Raw genomic sequence first — 17,166 nt, forward strand, 5'->3', positions numbered from 1 at the left:
ATATATTTTATTGTTGCCCTGTAATACAAAAACCCTTCCTGTTCTTGTCTCTCATATGTCTCATTGTGGATAGTGTTTGCTTAGCTTCAAAAGATCTTCTTTACTGTCAAGCAAACAGCCAACCCAAAGAGAAAGAGGCTCAGCAGCCTTAACAGCTAGACACAGCAACTACATTAACAGTTAGCATTTTTTTATTCAAAGTCAGTTATGCAATCATCTGTAGCACCAGATGCAGATTACCTCTTTTATTCACTAGCAACCTTGCTTCATCCACACCATCCATCCTTCTAAACTAGATCATTCTTTGAGTTTTGAGTGTTTGCTGAAATCTAAAGTTGATGAAGAGTAAAGCACCTGTATGAAGAAATCCACCCTTCATCTTCTAACCATGTGTACAGATAGATCATTGAGGGCACTGATGCAGTATATAAGAGGCAAATAACGGCTACTCCAAAGCACAAAAATCAATACAAGTCCTAAAACATGTATTTGTGTATCACTGAATGGTATTAAGGATTTAGAAAAGAGGCTCAGCTATGATCAGCTGGCATGTGTTGGCAGTCTTATTCCTGGTGTCTGTACACAGGACATCACATGTTATTAAAGCACCAGGATTATCTGTTGTGTTGATTTTAACAGCATCAGGGTAATCCAGAAATCTGGTGTGGAATGTTAGAATTATATTTATCAGACGTGCAGAAAAAAAACCTCAAGTGAAAGACGACTTTGTCAGGTTTTGTTTGGATGTGTAAGTAAGTAAGAGTTTGCAAACTAGTTTCACTATATGGACTCAAAAGGGTTACGTTGTGGTCATTTTGAGGCATGTTTTAGCTTCCCTGGTCTTTTTTGTCTCTTTGGCTTCTGGCAATGTCAACTTGTTAAACATATGAGCAATGAACTCCCTCAAGATAATTTCCACATGCTGAGTCTGGAGCTTTTTAGGCCTCCTGGAAGAGTTTGAGGCATTTTAGCAGTTGTTAATCTGGTTGAGCAGTCATGGTTTGTTGTCCCGAATCTCAAATATGATTAACTTTTAATGAGAGATGAATTAATGTATCTCCAGGAAAAAAAATGTTAAATGTAATAAAACAACCCTGCGCTGTAGAGATCAGTTTTCTGTTTCTCTGGACTAGGTGTTTGAAAATTGCGAGCTTGAGCATTTTTATTCTTGGCTCCTTGGTTCACATGCAGATCCGTGTCCCTGATGTGTCCTACTGAATCCTTATAACCCTGTGATGTTATAGATTATTGACTATCATTGACCACTGCCTTTTTTTGACCTCTTGTTGTCTTTCGTTTGAACTTCGTCCACTTTGAAATGGAAAAAAAAGGATTATGACGGTTGTGTTGTTGAGGTTCGGTCATACTGATGTGCCCAGGCCTAAAGACCAAAGTTTTAAGAGGTTAAGACCTGTATTGATTTGTGCAAACATCAACACTGAACCTACTTTCAATTCAGACACCTTGTTCTATCAATACAACCAGTGTCCTAAAGTCACACCACTTTGTGCCAAGGCTTCTATTACTCCTCCTCCTCCTGCTCCGGCTCCACTGTACTTTCTTCTCCCCTCTCCCTGCTCTGCCTCTTGTCCCTTAGAGCCCTCTGATGAGCTCCGTGTAGTCCAGGTGCCAGGGGGGCTTCTTCCTGTTGAGCCGGCTCCGATGGGGTTTGCCCCTCTGGCTGTGGACGGTGCCACAGCTCACCACCTGCGCCACTGTCCCTACCACCTCCGTCTCCTCAAGACCTGGCTGATGTCTGGTCAGGAGCTGCCAGAGTCCCTGCACGGTCAGCCTTTGTAGACCCCTCTCCCCCCCTGTGTTGGGACTAGTGGAACGCTGCTGCTGTTGCCGGTTGAGCTTTGCTTACTACAGTCTGGTATTCTGCCTTTGCTTTCTTCCTTTCCTTTATTCTTCTCATCACATCTACAGCACAGCCCATTTCATGTCCAAAGGAAAACTTGTTCCTGTTTTTCTTTGTTTTTTTGTGTGACTGCCGGAAGGTGCAGAGCTGGCTTTGAAAGCAGAAAATGTGCCTTTTCTCTGCGCACTTGAACTCACAGTGATACTGCAGATTACCTTTAACTTCCATTGTTTGCATAGTGGGAAGGAAGGACACAAGCAGAGAGCTGTATTTATGTGTTGGGTTTAACTTACAGATTGGATCAGGATGGTCTAGCTGTGTGTCTTGCCTACTTGTTGTTTACAGGAATGCAAATTGCATTCTTGTAACCCAATCTGATTAGCCGTCAGATTTTGTATTTATCAAATTGCTTTTCAACCATTTTATTTTGTTGTTGAAAAAAAATAAATCCTCAAGGGAGAAACAACGACGTTAATAGGTGAGATGAGCTCACTGTAGCGTGCTCTATCTCTCATCTAAATCAGAACAGAGAAACGGGTACGGACATAAAAGGAGTTGATAAAGCTTTGAGTCATATGATCTCATTGTTGCAACGTCAGGAAGAGGAGAATTGGGAAGGAATGGATCATTTAGACCAGGGGTTCCCAAAGTGGGGGCCGCAAGACACAAATGGGGGGTCGTGAGATGTCTTCCAGAATTTTTAAAAAAATGAGTAGTACATTTTGCCCATTATAGTAAAAAAATATCAACAAAAATAGTAGCTCCCCTTGAAATACAACCTTGAAAATAGAAAATGTGATGAGTTTTCTGCCTTTCTTGTTGCCAGATTACTCCTAAGTTTAGAGTTGGTGAACAGTTAATTATCAAAGCATCAGTAGCAGTAGGTTAATTCATAATGGCACAGGAAACACAACTCATATAGGTAGGCTTGTTTTCTGCAGACCAGCTAAATGAAGCCACATTAAATCCCTTGGAGGGACAGTGGGGGTCAAGAGTCTTTGGCATCTATATTTTGGGGTTTGCGGGCTGAAAAGTTTGGGAACCCCTGATTTAGACAATATTATTTTAAAAATGTTAACGGTTTGTGCAAATTTACATCCAAACTTACACCTTTGACCAAAGATTTACAGTAGACAATGTGTTCTACTTGTATTATTTATAGCTGGATGTCACAGACAGTTTTTTGCCCATCTTGTTGTACTTAGTTGTAATACGTCTTTCTACTCTGGTTCAAGGCCCATTTTTAAGCTCTTGCCAGGAATTAAATGTAACATTTTCTATTAAAAGATAAACATTCTCTCTGAAAATAAAGCTAGCACCACTAAATAACAAAAAATAAAAAGTTATGCCAGCAGTCAAATTAATTTTCACACAGTTAGGAGAGTCTATGTTATTCTAGTGGACAAATAAATACTGGCCGTTAACATCTTCAATTCAGTGTTTTTAGCATCCAGCATTCTGTACTAACAGACACCCTTCGTCGTCCACTGTGCTAATTAGAAAACTTCTGGAACATCACCATGTTTGTCAGTGTCACTTCCTTATCATCAACCAATCAAATTTAAGAAGAGGCAGGACTATTCTTAACTTTGTTAACAACAATGGCGGAGGTCCATGTGGAGGTGAAGCTAACTGCGCTTGTTTTTCAAGGTGTAATTTCCAGGTCTACGGCTTCCCTCAGTGCTACAACATGATTCCTATCAGTTAGTTTTACACTCTCTATAAACTGCCCCAGAATATAGGAAAATATATGAAGCGTACAGAACATTTTAAAACAGATGTAACGGTCATTAAGTGCTGCATTACCTACTGTTAAAAGTAATCTGCAGACTAATTACCCTGCACGCATACTGGCTGGACATTTCCTGACCGACCTAAGAGACTCTCCTCTGGAAGAGTTTCATGCTTGTGTTCCTGCATTATCTGCATGCCTTTTCTCTGAGAGCTAGGTAGAGTCAGACCAGCCCTCAAACTTGACATTTGTCCAGTAATGAGCTCTGTGGAAAAAAAGCGTCAGATACTGATGGCATCAATTTAGCCTTCGCACCAGGAGGGTCACAACTGGGCACCGCTGTCTCCCCTGAGGCTCTCGAAATATGTTTCCTGGCTAATCGGCAGATATTTGAGAGTCCTGTGGAAAGATTTGGGTCATCATCCCATCCCTCATTTGAATTGGCTTATTAAGTGGTGTCTTGTTCATAAACTAGTGATTTAGTAAAGAGTTTCTGGAGCACGTCTTGGCACAAATGTCACTGTAACCCAGCTACACAGTTCTCCTGCACAGAGAAGTAACCGTGTGTGATGACTTATGGATGATTCCATCTGGAACTATAGTTAAAGATATTTAGCTTTGGTCATGCTGACTTTAATGGTTTTATTTACTCACTATTTACATATCACGATCTTCTCCTTCCCGCCCTGCTGTCTTTGTTTTCAGATGCGTTTGTTAATGAGTGAATGGTGCAGTGAAGCATCAGTGTTTCCTGCTCCCGCTGAATCTGGTGTGTGAGCTGAATTTGATATCCACATGGAGAGGCTGCAGCAGAGATAGGGAGGAGTAGGAGGCAATAAATGCCATCTTATGTCATTTTTATACCACTCTTGCTTTAGAGTACGGCAACAAGAAAAAAACAGGGAAACTGTTGGGGGGTGAGGATTAATGTCAGCTAACAAACGTAAAGAGTGAGATCAAAGTCTGCTGAGCCACCAAAACACTTCTTCCCGAGGCTTTGTATTATCAATTTAAGCAAGGTAGGTGTTATTCTTCTTCTGCCATCAAAGCCTTGGCAGAAAAAGCTCTAACGTTGAAAAGAGATTTTACCTTGTCTGATTGTCTGATGAATAAAGTTGCTCTGGCATACATCCAGTGTGCAGAAGATGGAAAAATACTGTCAAGAACATCTGCTGTCTGTGGTTTTCACCTTTCAGTTTAGTTTTCAATTTTTTGATACAGAAATGACTCAAGGTCCAGAAAGAAATGTCATGTAGGGGCATCACAGATATGAAATGGGATGACAGGAGAAAAGAGATCAACAAAGTGAACATAGTTTGACAACCCTCAAACAATCTGTAACTGTCTTGATCTTTCATACAAGATTTAATGTCACACAATTGATCCCTTTAGAACAGGGGTTCTCAAAATTGTTGGAGCCAAGGACCCCTTACAGGTGAGAACATTTTCCAAGGACCCCCTCATAATTGTAACATAGATTAAGCACATGCTTACTACCATTTGCACTCTTAGTTGCCCTTGGAACTATTTGTATTGTAAAACGTATCAATGTAAATACTTCAGACCTGTACCATAGTGATAACAGATAACACTTCAATTTGAATCAAGTAAATACCACTTGTATACTTTAAAACAGAGGGTCATTTCATTCCTTGTGGACTCAACATGACAGCATTTATACTTTTCAAGTAATTGATCTTAAACGCTTTCAAAAAATTAACAGTAGCAAGACTGGCTTATCCCTTTGTTTATAATTTATTAGAAATGTATTCTAATTATTTCACGGACCCCCATGCTATGGTACACGGACCCCCAGGGGTCCCATGACCCCACTTTGAGAACCATTGCTTTAGAAGCTCTAACACAGAAGACCACTCCTGACACGTATACAAGAAAATGATCAGGAGGCTAAATTCATGTCTCATTTCCCTTGAAGGTCTTTGTGAGATTCTGCACAGTATCTGCTGACTGCAGTTTGTTCCGCTTGTGTCTTCATATCGGACGAGTTGTTTCAGGAAGTAGCCGTGGAAAGATCTGAAGCCACAGCACATTAATCACAGAGAGACACGAGGCTGACCAGCGTACTCTTGGGATATGGATGAACTGGAACCTCTATCCATCTCCTTTTTTTTTTTTTTTCATAGTATCCCTCGCTTTATCATGATCATGGTGTTTTGTGTGGCGCTGGATGGCATGCCTTGGCATCACTGTTTATGTTTGGTGTTTTGTATGTGTTAAGCACAAACATTTTATTTAACACTCATGTGAGGAACTGTCTGTTTGTGTGGATTTTTGGCACCTTCTGTGGACAAAGTGGTGCCTCTAATCTCTTTGCTGAACTTGTCCCGTGTATGAGTAAGTCTTGTTTTCTAATGAAAAATCTCATTCTGCTTTATTTAAACAGTTAAATGAATCACTCACGTTGAGTCTTTGCTGTGGAAAATGGAAACACAAGATATTTCTGTGCTGTCACCTTGTCTGACACTTATACAGCTGCAGTGGTTATATGAAAAATAACTCTTTAGAAATGACTATACTGAAATTAAGAACTTGCTGCTATTCTTGAGTAGGTCATATCAGGCATCTGTATTAAGATAAGATAAGACATTCCTTTATTTGTCCCACAATGAGGAAATTTAAGTGTTACAGCAGCAAAGTAGATGCAAAACAGTGTAAAGTAAACAAGAGCATAGAAAATAGAATATTAAAAATGTATTAGCAATTAAAATTAAAGAAAGTAAGATAAGCATATCTTAAGAAAGTATATAAACAACTAAATAAGTACATTTACAAATATTTACAAAACCAGTGATGCAGTGAAAAATGTGCACAGACTAGTAACATAGGTTAAAAGCAATGTACCGAACTGAGAAGAAGGGTAGATTTCAATATGTTTCATAGCTAATCAAATACCCCTCAGGTGAGATTCAAGGAACATATTCAGAATAAAAACACTTCAGTCGTCTTAAACAAAAGAAGATACACACGAAGATACATATTTGTAAGATAATTATATCATTAGAGTCATACGAAGTACAACACAACACCATTTTCCCACTAAATCCACTCCTTTCAGTTATAAGGGTTGTAGTATATTCACTATCTATACATAAATGATCAAATCTATAAAAATTGACTCACTTGAAATGATTCTTCAAGGACCAGAAAGTTGGATTAATGGGGTCTGTCATTATAATTGGAATACAATATTTATATTAAACATAAGAGTAGTTCTTTTCAAAGGCATGTTTCATCTCCATGTTTCTGTATCAGTCTGTCTAGAAAGGGTTTTAAGTTTTAGAGTTACTTTGGATAATCCTGGCACTTGTTATCTGCATCCTCAACACTGTTATAGCATTAAACCATTTTCAGAGCTTCTTTAAAGAGACACGGTTATTTATGTCGCCCACCTTTATTTGGATCAGCTCTCTGTCTCGCTCATGTTCACTCCAGCAGGCCCGCTTATTGAGCCTATTTGGCATCTTTTTGTTGGTGGGATTGATGGATATTTAATTCTACCTTTTAAAAAGTCATCACAAGATGATGTTTGTACCGTGTTATTCAGATAATTTGGTAGAAGTGGCAACATATTTCTTCTTTCATTTCTTGTTTTTGGCAGCTACTAAGTGATTGTTTACATTTCATACTTAAACTCAATTAATATGTATTTATATTTTTGGGGATTTTTAATTTAAAGAGGAGAGGACAGGGGATAGAGCTGGAACCTCGGAGAGAGAGTTGGGGAAATGACATATGGGAAAGCGGCCGCAGGCTGGAATCGAACCCTGGCTGCCCGCTATATGGGCGCGCAACTTAACCATTAGGCTTAATCCACACCCTTCAGATGACTTATTGGGTCTTTATTGATATGACAGCTTGAGAGAGACAGGCAATGTGGGGTGAGGGAGATGACATGCACCAAACCAGCTTATGATTAGAGTGACGTGTACATGGGGCGCAACCAACTGAGCTAAACCAGCGCCCCAGCTCTATTGCTTTATTTAGAAAACAAACAAAACAAGATTATTATAAACAGTCAACACATTCATGAACAACAAGTCACTTCTTATACAGGTCATCGCTTAAATTCCTAACATGGTTATTGGAAACTGTCTATGTGACTTAAACAAGAGTGAAGTCATCCCTATCAAATATTTACTTACATCATATGATGCTTGATCGCTCCCAAATGTTAGGAAAACCCTTTTTCCAGTTTGGTCTTACTAACCTGAGCAGATCATTAACTCCAACCATACTTTGCAGATGTTTGTTCATTGTGTTGCTGGTAAGTTTTTGCCGTGCAGCTACTGTCAGAGGCCAGATGATAGGAAAACTTTACCAGCTGCTGTTAAAGGTAACAAGCTACTAATTTTAGATCTTAAGGTAGTCTAAAATCTGTGTAGCAGCTTCTACACAGATGTCTGTGTGATGTTCCTGCTTGAGTTTCAGTGTGGCTTTTGAATGTGCAGACACATAAAGAACAGCCAACATGCACAGAGAGCTGCAGTGTCACCGCTCCTCCTCATCCTCCTCCTCTTCTTCTGTGTGATGGTGAAGTTGTACGATCTGCTGTGTTCCTGTCTCTCCTGTCTGTGCTGCAGGGTTCGAAGGCTGCTCCATGGTGCCCTCCATCTACCCGCTGGAGACGCTGCACAACTTGCTGTCACTGAAGCAAGTGGACGAGTTCCTCAACGCGGTGTGTGAGAGCAGCAGCGAGGCCCACGCCAAAACAATGAAAGGTAGAAGTGGGAAGTGAAGCAGCAAAAAGTACTATCTTCTAGTATTTCTCTTTTTAGTTTAGTTCTTCACTAAACTAAATAATTGATTTGGCATTTCCTTCCTGTGAACTCTTTATCTGTCCCTGAAGCTCCTCTCTCTTCAAACACTGGTAGAGTCTTGAGCCCAGTGAGGTTACTAGAGCTTTGAAATCACCCTTCAAGGTCTCTGGTATTTGCTCAATAGAGTCGTTTAATTTGGTTAATGGTCTAGGACAATTAGGAGCTTAGTTTCAGTTAAATTTCTGAACCACTGGAAGGTTATACTTCCTTTATAGCTGTAAGAATGAGGCTTTAAGGTTGCTGCAGTTTGTAACATCTCTGATTCATTCCTGATCTCTAAAATGTTGAGATCATGTCAACCCCAAATCAACGCTGCAACTCAAAGACGTGATCTTGTTGATTGTTAGAGTAGAGCCAACTCCCCAAAAAGTTCTGAACTAGGGATGTAAATTTTAAGTATTTTCCTTGATAGATCTTTGGAAATGTCAACGATTAATTATCAATTTATCATTAAAAACATAAAAACATAGATTTTTTTCCTTGTCAAAAACAATGCCAAATGCGCTTTTTCCCCTAAATCAAAATGTCCTTCACAACACAATGTATATAACTGACAGTATTAAATAGCTACGGATCATATTGAGGCGTACAGAATGTTAAACAAGCTGAAAATCAACGTATCAAAACAACCTCCGCGGACATACATAGAAAGTGAAGGCTCAGGCTACAACATGTGGATTTACTGCAACAAGACGAACTGTACAGAAACATATTTCAGACTCACAGAGTCCAGTTTTCTGTCTACTCGTTCTTATTGAGAAAAATAAGCATGTGAACATGGTCAGGTGTCAGCCAGGAGCGCAACCGGGTCATTATTAGTCCGGTGGCAGATAAATAAAGCACTCGTGGAGACCTGTCACTCAGCCGCAGCCCCCAGCTGAGCGTCTCCGCTGTTCGCAACATCTTCAGTCAGCTGATTCACATCGATACATGCTTTAAACTTAAAACACCTCCCTGATAGTTGAACAAAATATGAGACCACATGATGTTTGTTCCACGTGATAGAAAATGGAAACAACAAAATGTGTTTGAATAAGTTCTTAACAATCAATTAACCGATACTCGATTAATTGTGAACATTAACCTATTCTGCACTTTGGTTCTATAGAGACAAACAACTTTTCACTGTCTGACTTCTTCAATCTCATCTTGTTTCTATCTGTGTCCTTGCTCCAGCTCTCTCCAGCCTGTTTGACTCTCAGAGCCAGACGTCTCTATACAGCCCTCAGCAGCCTCTGTCCTCATCTGGGTCTGAGACATCTCTACGGCCTCCGAGCCAGCCCATGTGGCGTGAGTGATGATTTCCTTTTCATTGATTTTATGGCATTATGCAGGGTTTAGGCCAGCTTTTATCTCATCGAATGAAAGTCTTTCTGCGCTGGAGCTTTAGAACAATACGGGTGTCTGTGGGATCCATTTAGATGCTTTTATTTTTAGTAGAGAATAAGGACCTGATTCGAAGAGCACTGGTTTAAAACCTCTCTTTAGCAGCCAAAACCCCAGTGTACCTGCTATGAATCCTTCTGCTTGATGGAATACCTCATGTTTCTTTCATATCCAGCGGTCACTGCTTGGTAACAGATCAGTTTCAGCTTCAGCACAGAACATGACTTTTTAATCCTCAGCTCTCCTGTAAAGCTGCTTTGCAGATGGACTATCGCTGCACCGGACAACTCCCGAGTGTCAAAATGTGTAACAGTGAGAAAGAGAGGCAGAGTGGTGCTGAAGGAGACTGCGTATGCTCAGCAAAACCTGTGTTTGGGATAAAACCTGTACACCTTCAGCTGACCTCCGTGTAACCGATGGTATCTGTAACCACAGGGTCACTGCAGATAAATGATCGCCTATCAGGACACATCTGCTCAGTGTATAATTGCACCGAGGTCACCTGTGGTCAGGTGAAAAGCATGTGTCCTTGAACCAAACAAAAGGGGAATGGTCATTTATATCGCTCATTAATTAGGGCCCGAGAACCGACACACAGTGGCAGAGAGGCCCCTCTGGAACCCTAAGGAATATTATTATAATTCTGTCTGTCCTTCCTTCCTTCCTTCCTTCCTTCCTTCCTTTCTTCCTTCCTTCCTTCCTTCCTTCCTTCACATATCTGGGTTTTTAACAGGCCTCAAACTCCACAAAAGTTCAGTCCCGGTGAAAAATGTATGAATTCATTGTCTTCAAACAAATACCTGCTACATAGCGCCCCCTAATGCCTTAAAAGTGAAGCCCCTCCAGTTACTTTAACCTACATGTCTTTTGTTTTTCATATCTATCATGCTAAGACCATAGACTGTATAAAATATGGACGTAGTATCCGTGACGTCACCCATCTGTTCCTGAGAGCTGTTTTGAAGCAAATCGACGGCAGCAGCCATATTGGTAATTCTGAACTCAACTAGGCAGAGTGTGACGTAGTGTAAGCCTCTGAGCCAATGGCTGTGTGTTCCCGACCGGGAGTCACGTCAGTCATGTCCTTATTTGGGCAAAAACTCGAAATCTTAATATCCTCTGAAAGGTCACGTTAGAAAAAAATTCACCCCCCGTACAGTGTGTGCCATTAGAGAGATTAGCTTTGTAGGGCCAAGCGTTTTTTTGAACCAGGCTGTAAACATGTTTATTAATGCTGCAAAGATCGTCTTTCTCCCATTCATATCTATGTAGTTTCCGGTGTTTCTGCAGCCAGCCTCAAGCAGATTTTCGATGTATTGCAGTTTATAGCACTTCTGCATTGGCTTCATCGTTTGAGACCGGAGTTTGCCGCTTGGCTAAGACCTACAAAAAAGTATTGAACCCCAACAGGAAGCGCACAAATTTAAGGTGAAGGCCCAACTTCACTTTGGTGGCTCGCAGGGATATTACATCGTACATATCAAAGTTTTTAGTATGGAAGAGGAAACAGCTCACACCCATTCTCTGGACAGTCCACTGCTGTCGCAACTTCATGATAAATCAGAAAAACTCAGATCTTTAAAATATGAACTGTTAATGGCCAGAAAAGCCCATTCAAAGGAGCCCTTCTTCGGGCTATTTAGAGGGTATGTTCAGGGAGAAACCCTTTGGTTTCTGAAACAAAGCAGCTTTTGTACTAATCAGTGATAGCACACATTTTCTAGTGTGGTTCTTTTTTAGTTTGTAAAATAATCAAGACTGAAGAATGCTTCTTTTAGATGATCAAACAACCAAAGACCTGAACGTATTCAATAAAATATGACAGTAATCTTAGATAAACAGATCTCATTAATCTCAGTATCTCATTAGCTTTGTTCAGGAAATGAATTGAGTGAATGAGAGTTGGATAGTTTTGTCGATAACTGTCTACAGAGTCAAGTATTAACAGTATTAAGCTTCCCCTGTTGTTGTTGTTGTTGTTGTTGTTAAAAAACCACCAGGGATTAATGATCCTTCAGTCATCTAATCAGGGATCAGTTTACAAATTATGCGATGTGGAATCTGTACACAGGGGGTCTGGATTTTCAGCATGGGTAGTGTTCTGGTTTGTAGTCCAACCAAGTATGTTTGTGGTTCAAAGTTGTATTGGCCAATCGCGTTTCGTCAGACTTTGGCATATATGCAGGAAAAACAGTGTGTGGAGAGCAAAAGCAAGCGTAACACACATTCCCATAATAACATCCCAGCTCCCATCTGTGATAATCTGACAATGATTTATTTATCTCTACAAACGGATATCGTCATGCAGGTGCAGCCAACAAACTGTTGATTCTAAATATTAACTTTAGCAACAAATCTGCTCAAGATGCTGTGTTGTTAAATGGTAAGATTTCCTGATTACCTGGAATACATCGGGACCGATTGATCTTACCAATGTTCACTAAACAAACATATTAAAAGTTATTTTTCTACTCCTCTCGAGGACAGATGCAACAAAGTTTGCGTTTTTATGATTTAGGCAAACTTAAGATCTGCTTGTAAGTCAGCACAGGAAAATGTTTTCCTATTTCTGGTTCACACAGCTGAAGTAAGTCAGAGTGAAGCATCAGTGTGTCTGCTGGCCTTAGACTTACCGGTACTTGAAACAGATGAATGGGTGCCACCCCGGGGGATGTAATGGACCAAAAAATGACAGTATTTATGTCCGCAGCCTGAACACAGCATGGAAAAGGAAGTCTAGGCTGGAAGTTGTGTCCATAACTGCTTTCTCACACTGAAAGAGGCACACATCACCAGTCGTCATCAGATAATGATAGACTATGATCGCTCATGGGTCCTGAGTTGGGCATCCTATAAAAGATAAACAATAAATGGGTTTGGATTCTTACAAACTAGTTTGATTTTACAGAACACATAAAAATAAGTCCAGAAATGTCAGAGTAGCTAAATATCAGCAGAATGTGAACGTCTGGCGGGCGCTCCTGTGGGATCAGCATCACACATAAAACTTCAAACAGAACTCTGATAGAACAATCCAACCTCTCTTCCCCCCTCCTCCTCCCCTCTTCTTTATTCTCCCTCCGAGCGGCTGGGTGATTATTTTATCCTCTTGCCAGTGTTGATGATTGATGAGGTGTCCAGCTCTCTCTTTTTCATCTTTATACTTTTGTGTGTATTTTATTTACATTGTTGGCACCGAGTGGATGTTCCTCTCTTCCTCTCTACCTGATCTGGATCCTGTTTACTGTAACAGCCGGTAACTCATTTAGCTCTGTTTATCACATTGTTCAGTGGACAGGCGGGGATGCTGGAGGTTAAAGCTTGGATGAATACGACTCTTGTTCTGATGGTGGCGTGACACCATTTGCTCTCCTATTGGCTGCACTTATAGGACAGCTGGCCTGTGTGACTCAAATAAAACAACATTGAAACATTTGTGGACTCTGATTGAAGAGCTTCCATCATTCATTGGCTCCATCCATCCATCCATCCATCCATCCATCCATCCATCCATCCATCCATCCATCCATCCATCCATCCATCCATCCATCCATCCATCCATCCATCCATCCATCCATCCATCCATCCATCCTCCTCCGCTTATCCGGGTCACAGGGGCAGCAGTCTCAGCAGGGAAGCCCAGACACTCCTTTCCCCGGCCACTTCCAACACCTCAGCGTGTCCTGGGTCTTCCCTGTTGCCTCCTCCCAGACAGACATGCCCGAAACACCTCCTCAGGGAGACGTCCGGGAGGCATTCTGACCAAATGCCTGAACCAGCTCATCTGGCTCCTCTCAATGCCGAGGAGCAGCTGCTCTGCTCAGAGTCTGAGCTCCTGACCTTACCTCTAAGGCTGAGCCCAGACACCCTGCGGAGAAAGTTCATTTCGGCCGCTTGTTTTTTGCAATCTTGTTTTTTCAGCTCGTGACCATAGGTGAGGGTTGGAATGTCGATTGACCGGTAAATCAAGAGCTTTGCCTTCTGGCTCAGCTCTCTCTTCACCACGACAGCCCGGTACAGCATCCGCATCACTGCAGATGCTGTACCGATCTGTCTGTCAATCTCGCACTCCCTCTTCCCCTCACTTGTAAACAAGACCCCGAGATACTTTAACTCCTCCGCTTGGGGCAAAGACTCTCCTCCGACCCGGAGTGGGCAAGCCACGCTTTACCGACTGAGCACCATGGCCTCAGACTTGGAGGTGCTGATCCTCACCGATTAATTTAAAATGACCTGAAGCAGTAATTATTTTATTGATTCATGAATGGTGGGAATAACTCCTTTTAAAGGTGATCCTATCCTAAAATCCTTGGTGTATATCTTGCCCTGATCATTGTAACACATTGACGTATGTGTGGCTTGATTTATGAAACCAAAAACACCGTTTTTATGAAGTTCTCCATGGCAACAGAGGATGAAGTGGCGAGAGGATGACGCTGTTTATGTACCAGATCACCTCATCCATCCCCTTTTTATTCACTTCATGTCCCTCCTCATGACGCACACACAGACACACACATTGATCACACACACCCAGGCACTCAGAGTGAAGCAGGGGCTCAAGGAAAGTGATTAACGCTTCAATCAGGCAGCAACAGTTTGAAACATGTTTTTTTATTACATCATTTTCTGTTTTCATGTTGAAGCCTGAGCTGTTTCTACATTCTGGGTATTAAAATCTGTGCTTTTTAAATCTTAATGATAACTTTGTTTTGTTTTTAAAGATGGCAGTATCCCCTCCAGTGCTGTGTCCAGTGCCGGCCCCTCCTCCCCGATCACAGAGAGCTCGGGCTTGAACTTCAGCTTCAGTGAGTAAGACAGTCAGCCTGAAAAACACAAGGACTTCTGGGTATAAAAGGGCTCCTTCTCATGACTTTCAGTTGGTCTGTCTCTCCCTGCTTTGATTCATCTTTTCCTCCTGCTCACATTCACAAAAAAAGAGTCACTTGTGGAGGAGAGATTCAGATTCAGGAGAGAGAGAGGCCGCTCTGCCTCAGTTGTTATGAAACACTCAGACTGTAAATACTACCACTCAAACTGTGCATGGACTCTTCTGGGCGGCACAGCTACGACTCCGAATGTCTGATCACCGAGAAAAAGAAATAAAGAAGAAACACGTTGGAGCTTCAGCTGTTCAAAATACTCTCTGCCTTCCTCATCACTGTGCCCAAACATCCACTAACCAGCCTCACCGACTGAGCAACCGTGCATCAAGCCAACATCCACACCAGTTGTGCCTTTAGTTTAATTAAGATGCTGCCTACGCTGAAACTACATCCGTGCCTGCTGTTTCTTCTTCTTCTTTCTTTTTTTTTTTCAGCCCAAATGCTGTTTTACCAAAACGTCACGCACCAGCTGCCTCAGTCCCGACCTCAGGCATGTACGGCTGAAATACATCACACCCTGGGAGTCAAAGTGTCAGCAGTTATCGATTTTAATTTGTTTTCTTCACTTCAGTGCTGAAGCTGCGTCTCGGAAAGAAATAGGATGCAGTTCTTGTAATTCAAGCTAAATCTAAAGACACATACACACTGCTGCTCTTGAGTTGTTCTCCAGCCACACATAGAAAGTGAAACCGAAAAGTAGTTTGATATTTTGGACAATGCACTTGTTTGCATTTCCACCAGGAGTTAAATCGACCTGCTGGACATTCTGATGCAGCCAGTTAGCTTAGGCCAAAGACTGGAAACAAGGGGAAACAGTTAACAGTCAAAATAGTGCTTCAAAAGAACACACAAGGAGAATTAAAACAACTTTAATACATGCTTTTAAAGGTCTTTTTCTGCTTCAATCTTCCCTGCCTGGGTGCAGTAACGGACAATTTTTATTTCTATACATCATTTACTTTATATGTTGTATTTCAAAGATAAAGATAAAGATTTGTCTTGTCTTCTGTAAGGTAGCTGTATAGATTCAGAAAACATGGAGGGGAGGTAGGGGGGTACACATGCACTTAAAGGTTAGGAGTATCAGAGTCTAACCCAGGCAGATGCTGCATGCACTTTTCCCCCTGTCTCCTGCCTCCCTACCTGTTGTTGTTTCAAATCCCAAATTTGATTTGATATTTTAAATACAAATCCCAAGTAGTGATGAGTTGCCTGGAGCAGGTTTCTGTTACTGTAGGACAACAAAGACAGGCCAGCTTTCTCCCCATTTCTCCTGCTAGTGCTAAGCTAACAGGCTGCTGGATTTAGCTTCATATTCAGACCTTGATAGGTCGCTGATAGCATGTGTAACTATTCCTTTAACTATTAAACTGCTGAGGTCATCACAGAGGTAAAGAACGGAGCTTCTTCTGGGGCCATTCTGAATGTAAATCAAACTTTGATCCAAAAAAAAAAAGACTTTCGTTTTATGACTAACATCAAGCCAACAAGAGATTCAGACATTTGAAGGATTTCAGAGATTACAAAGTATCTGCGACTTCAGGACTAACAGACTGCACCTTGAAGTGGGGATTGTTTTTAAATACAAGGATTTGTACAAAAATCGAGCTAGCTTTGTGGAGCTATGTTAGTCTTTCCAATGACGGTCTGCTGTTAGATGGACACACAAATGTTCTGTTCATGTGCCTTCAGAGGACTTTTAAAAGAGGGTGTTTTAGACATGTCGGTCTCCTGCTGTATTTTCATGACTGTTCTGTTTTGGGGGGGAGGTTTGCAAATTTGACTTGTGTTTAAAAATGTTAGGCATAGTTTTATTTTAGACTTAAAGGGAAGAACCACTTTAATGAGTAAATAGTAAAAGTGTATTTTTACATAAAGATGACTACCTGGTGAGTTTTTTTAACAGATAGGACTGAATGTCAGACTGTTAGTGTCAGCTGTCACATCACATTTTGTTTTATTAATTCTGAACTAAGAACACGGTTGTTGTTTCAAAAGTTTGATGCCTCAGGTGATGATATCATGGATCAATGAACTGATATTGGTTTTATGCATATGTGACTGAACTGGGAGTCAATTCACTTTCAATTCTTTTTTGAAAGAAATAAAAGTTTCAAAGTGCAGACATTTATTATTTGGAGAAATACTTTTTATGACTTCAACCAGAGGCTTCAGATTTAAAAGTCTGTTATAGAACATGTTGTATTTCAGAAGAGCGCTGTGACTAATCTGTCCAGGCTTTTTTTTTTATCTGCAACACCGCGGGATAACTAGGAGACATAAATCTCCTCCCGGCTCCTTTCAGACTGCTGAAATTGAAAATGAACTGACCCCAACAACCTGTAAAAACCTGCTGTCGAACAAAACTTCTATTCTTCACTTACCAAGGAAAGAGTTCGTCGATTAGAGTTGGTTTTAATGATTTTCTACCTAAAAGGTATGTTCATGTAGGTTATTTTAGTT

General features: G+C 41.0%; 1 protein-coding gene across 5 annotated transcripts in view; it reads left to right on the forward strand.

The window, feature by feature from the left end:
- LOC117814494 (inositol hexakisphosphate and diphosphoinositol-pentakisphosphate kinase 2-like) overlaps positions 1-16,159 on the forward strand; it is a 65,926-nt gene extending 49,767 nt beyond the window's left edge. For 2 of the 5 annotated variants that reach the window (XM_034685866.1, XM_034685865.1), the window contains 3 exons: positions 8,195-8,332; positions 9,608-9,721; positions 14,542-16,159. In XM_034685866.1, the coding sequence (XP_034541757.1) occupies positions 8,195-8,332; positions 9,608-9,721; positions 14,542-14,633 (344 nt within the window). In that variant the 3' untranslated portion in view covers positions 14,634-16,159. Of the gene's footprint in view, positions 1-8,194; positions 8,333-9,607; positions 9,722-14,541 lie in introns of those variants that run through there. The other 3 variants (XR_004631581.1, XR_004631580.1, XM_034685867.1) reach the window with 3 other exon arrangements.
- Positions 16,160-17,166: the final 1,007 nt, after the last annotated feature.

The sequence above is a fragment of the Notolabrus celidotus genome, chromosome 6 (assembly GCF_009762535.1).
Source record: "Notolabrus celidotus isolate fNotCel1 chromosome 6, fNotCel1.pri, whole genome shotgun sequence".
In the NCBI taxonomy this organism is placed as follows: domain Eukaryota; kingdom Metazoa; phylum Chordata; class Actinopteri; order Labriformes; family Labridae; genus Notolabrus; species Notolabrus celidotus.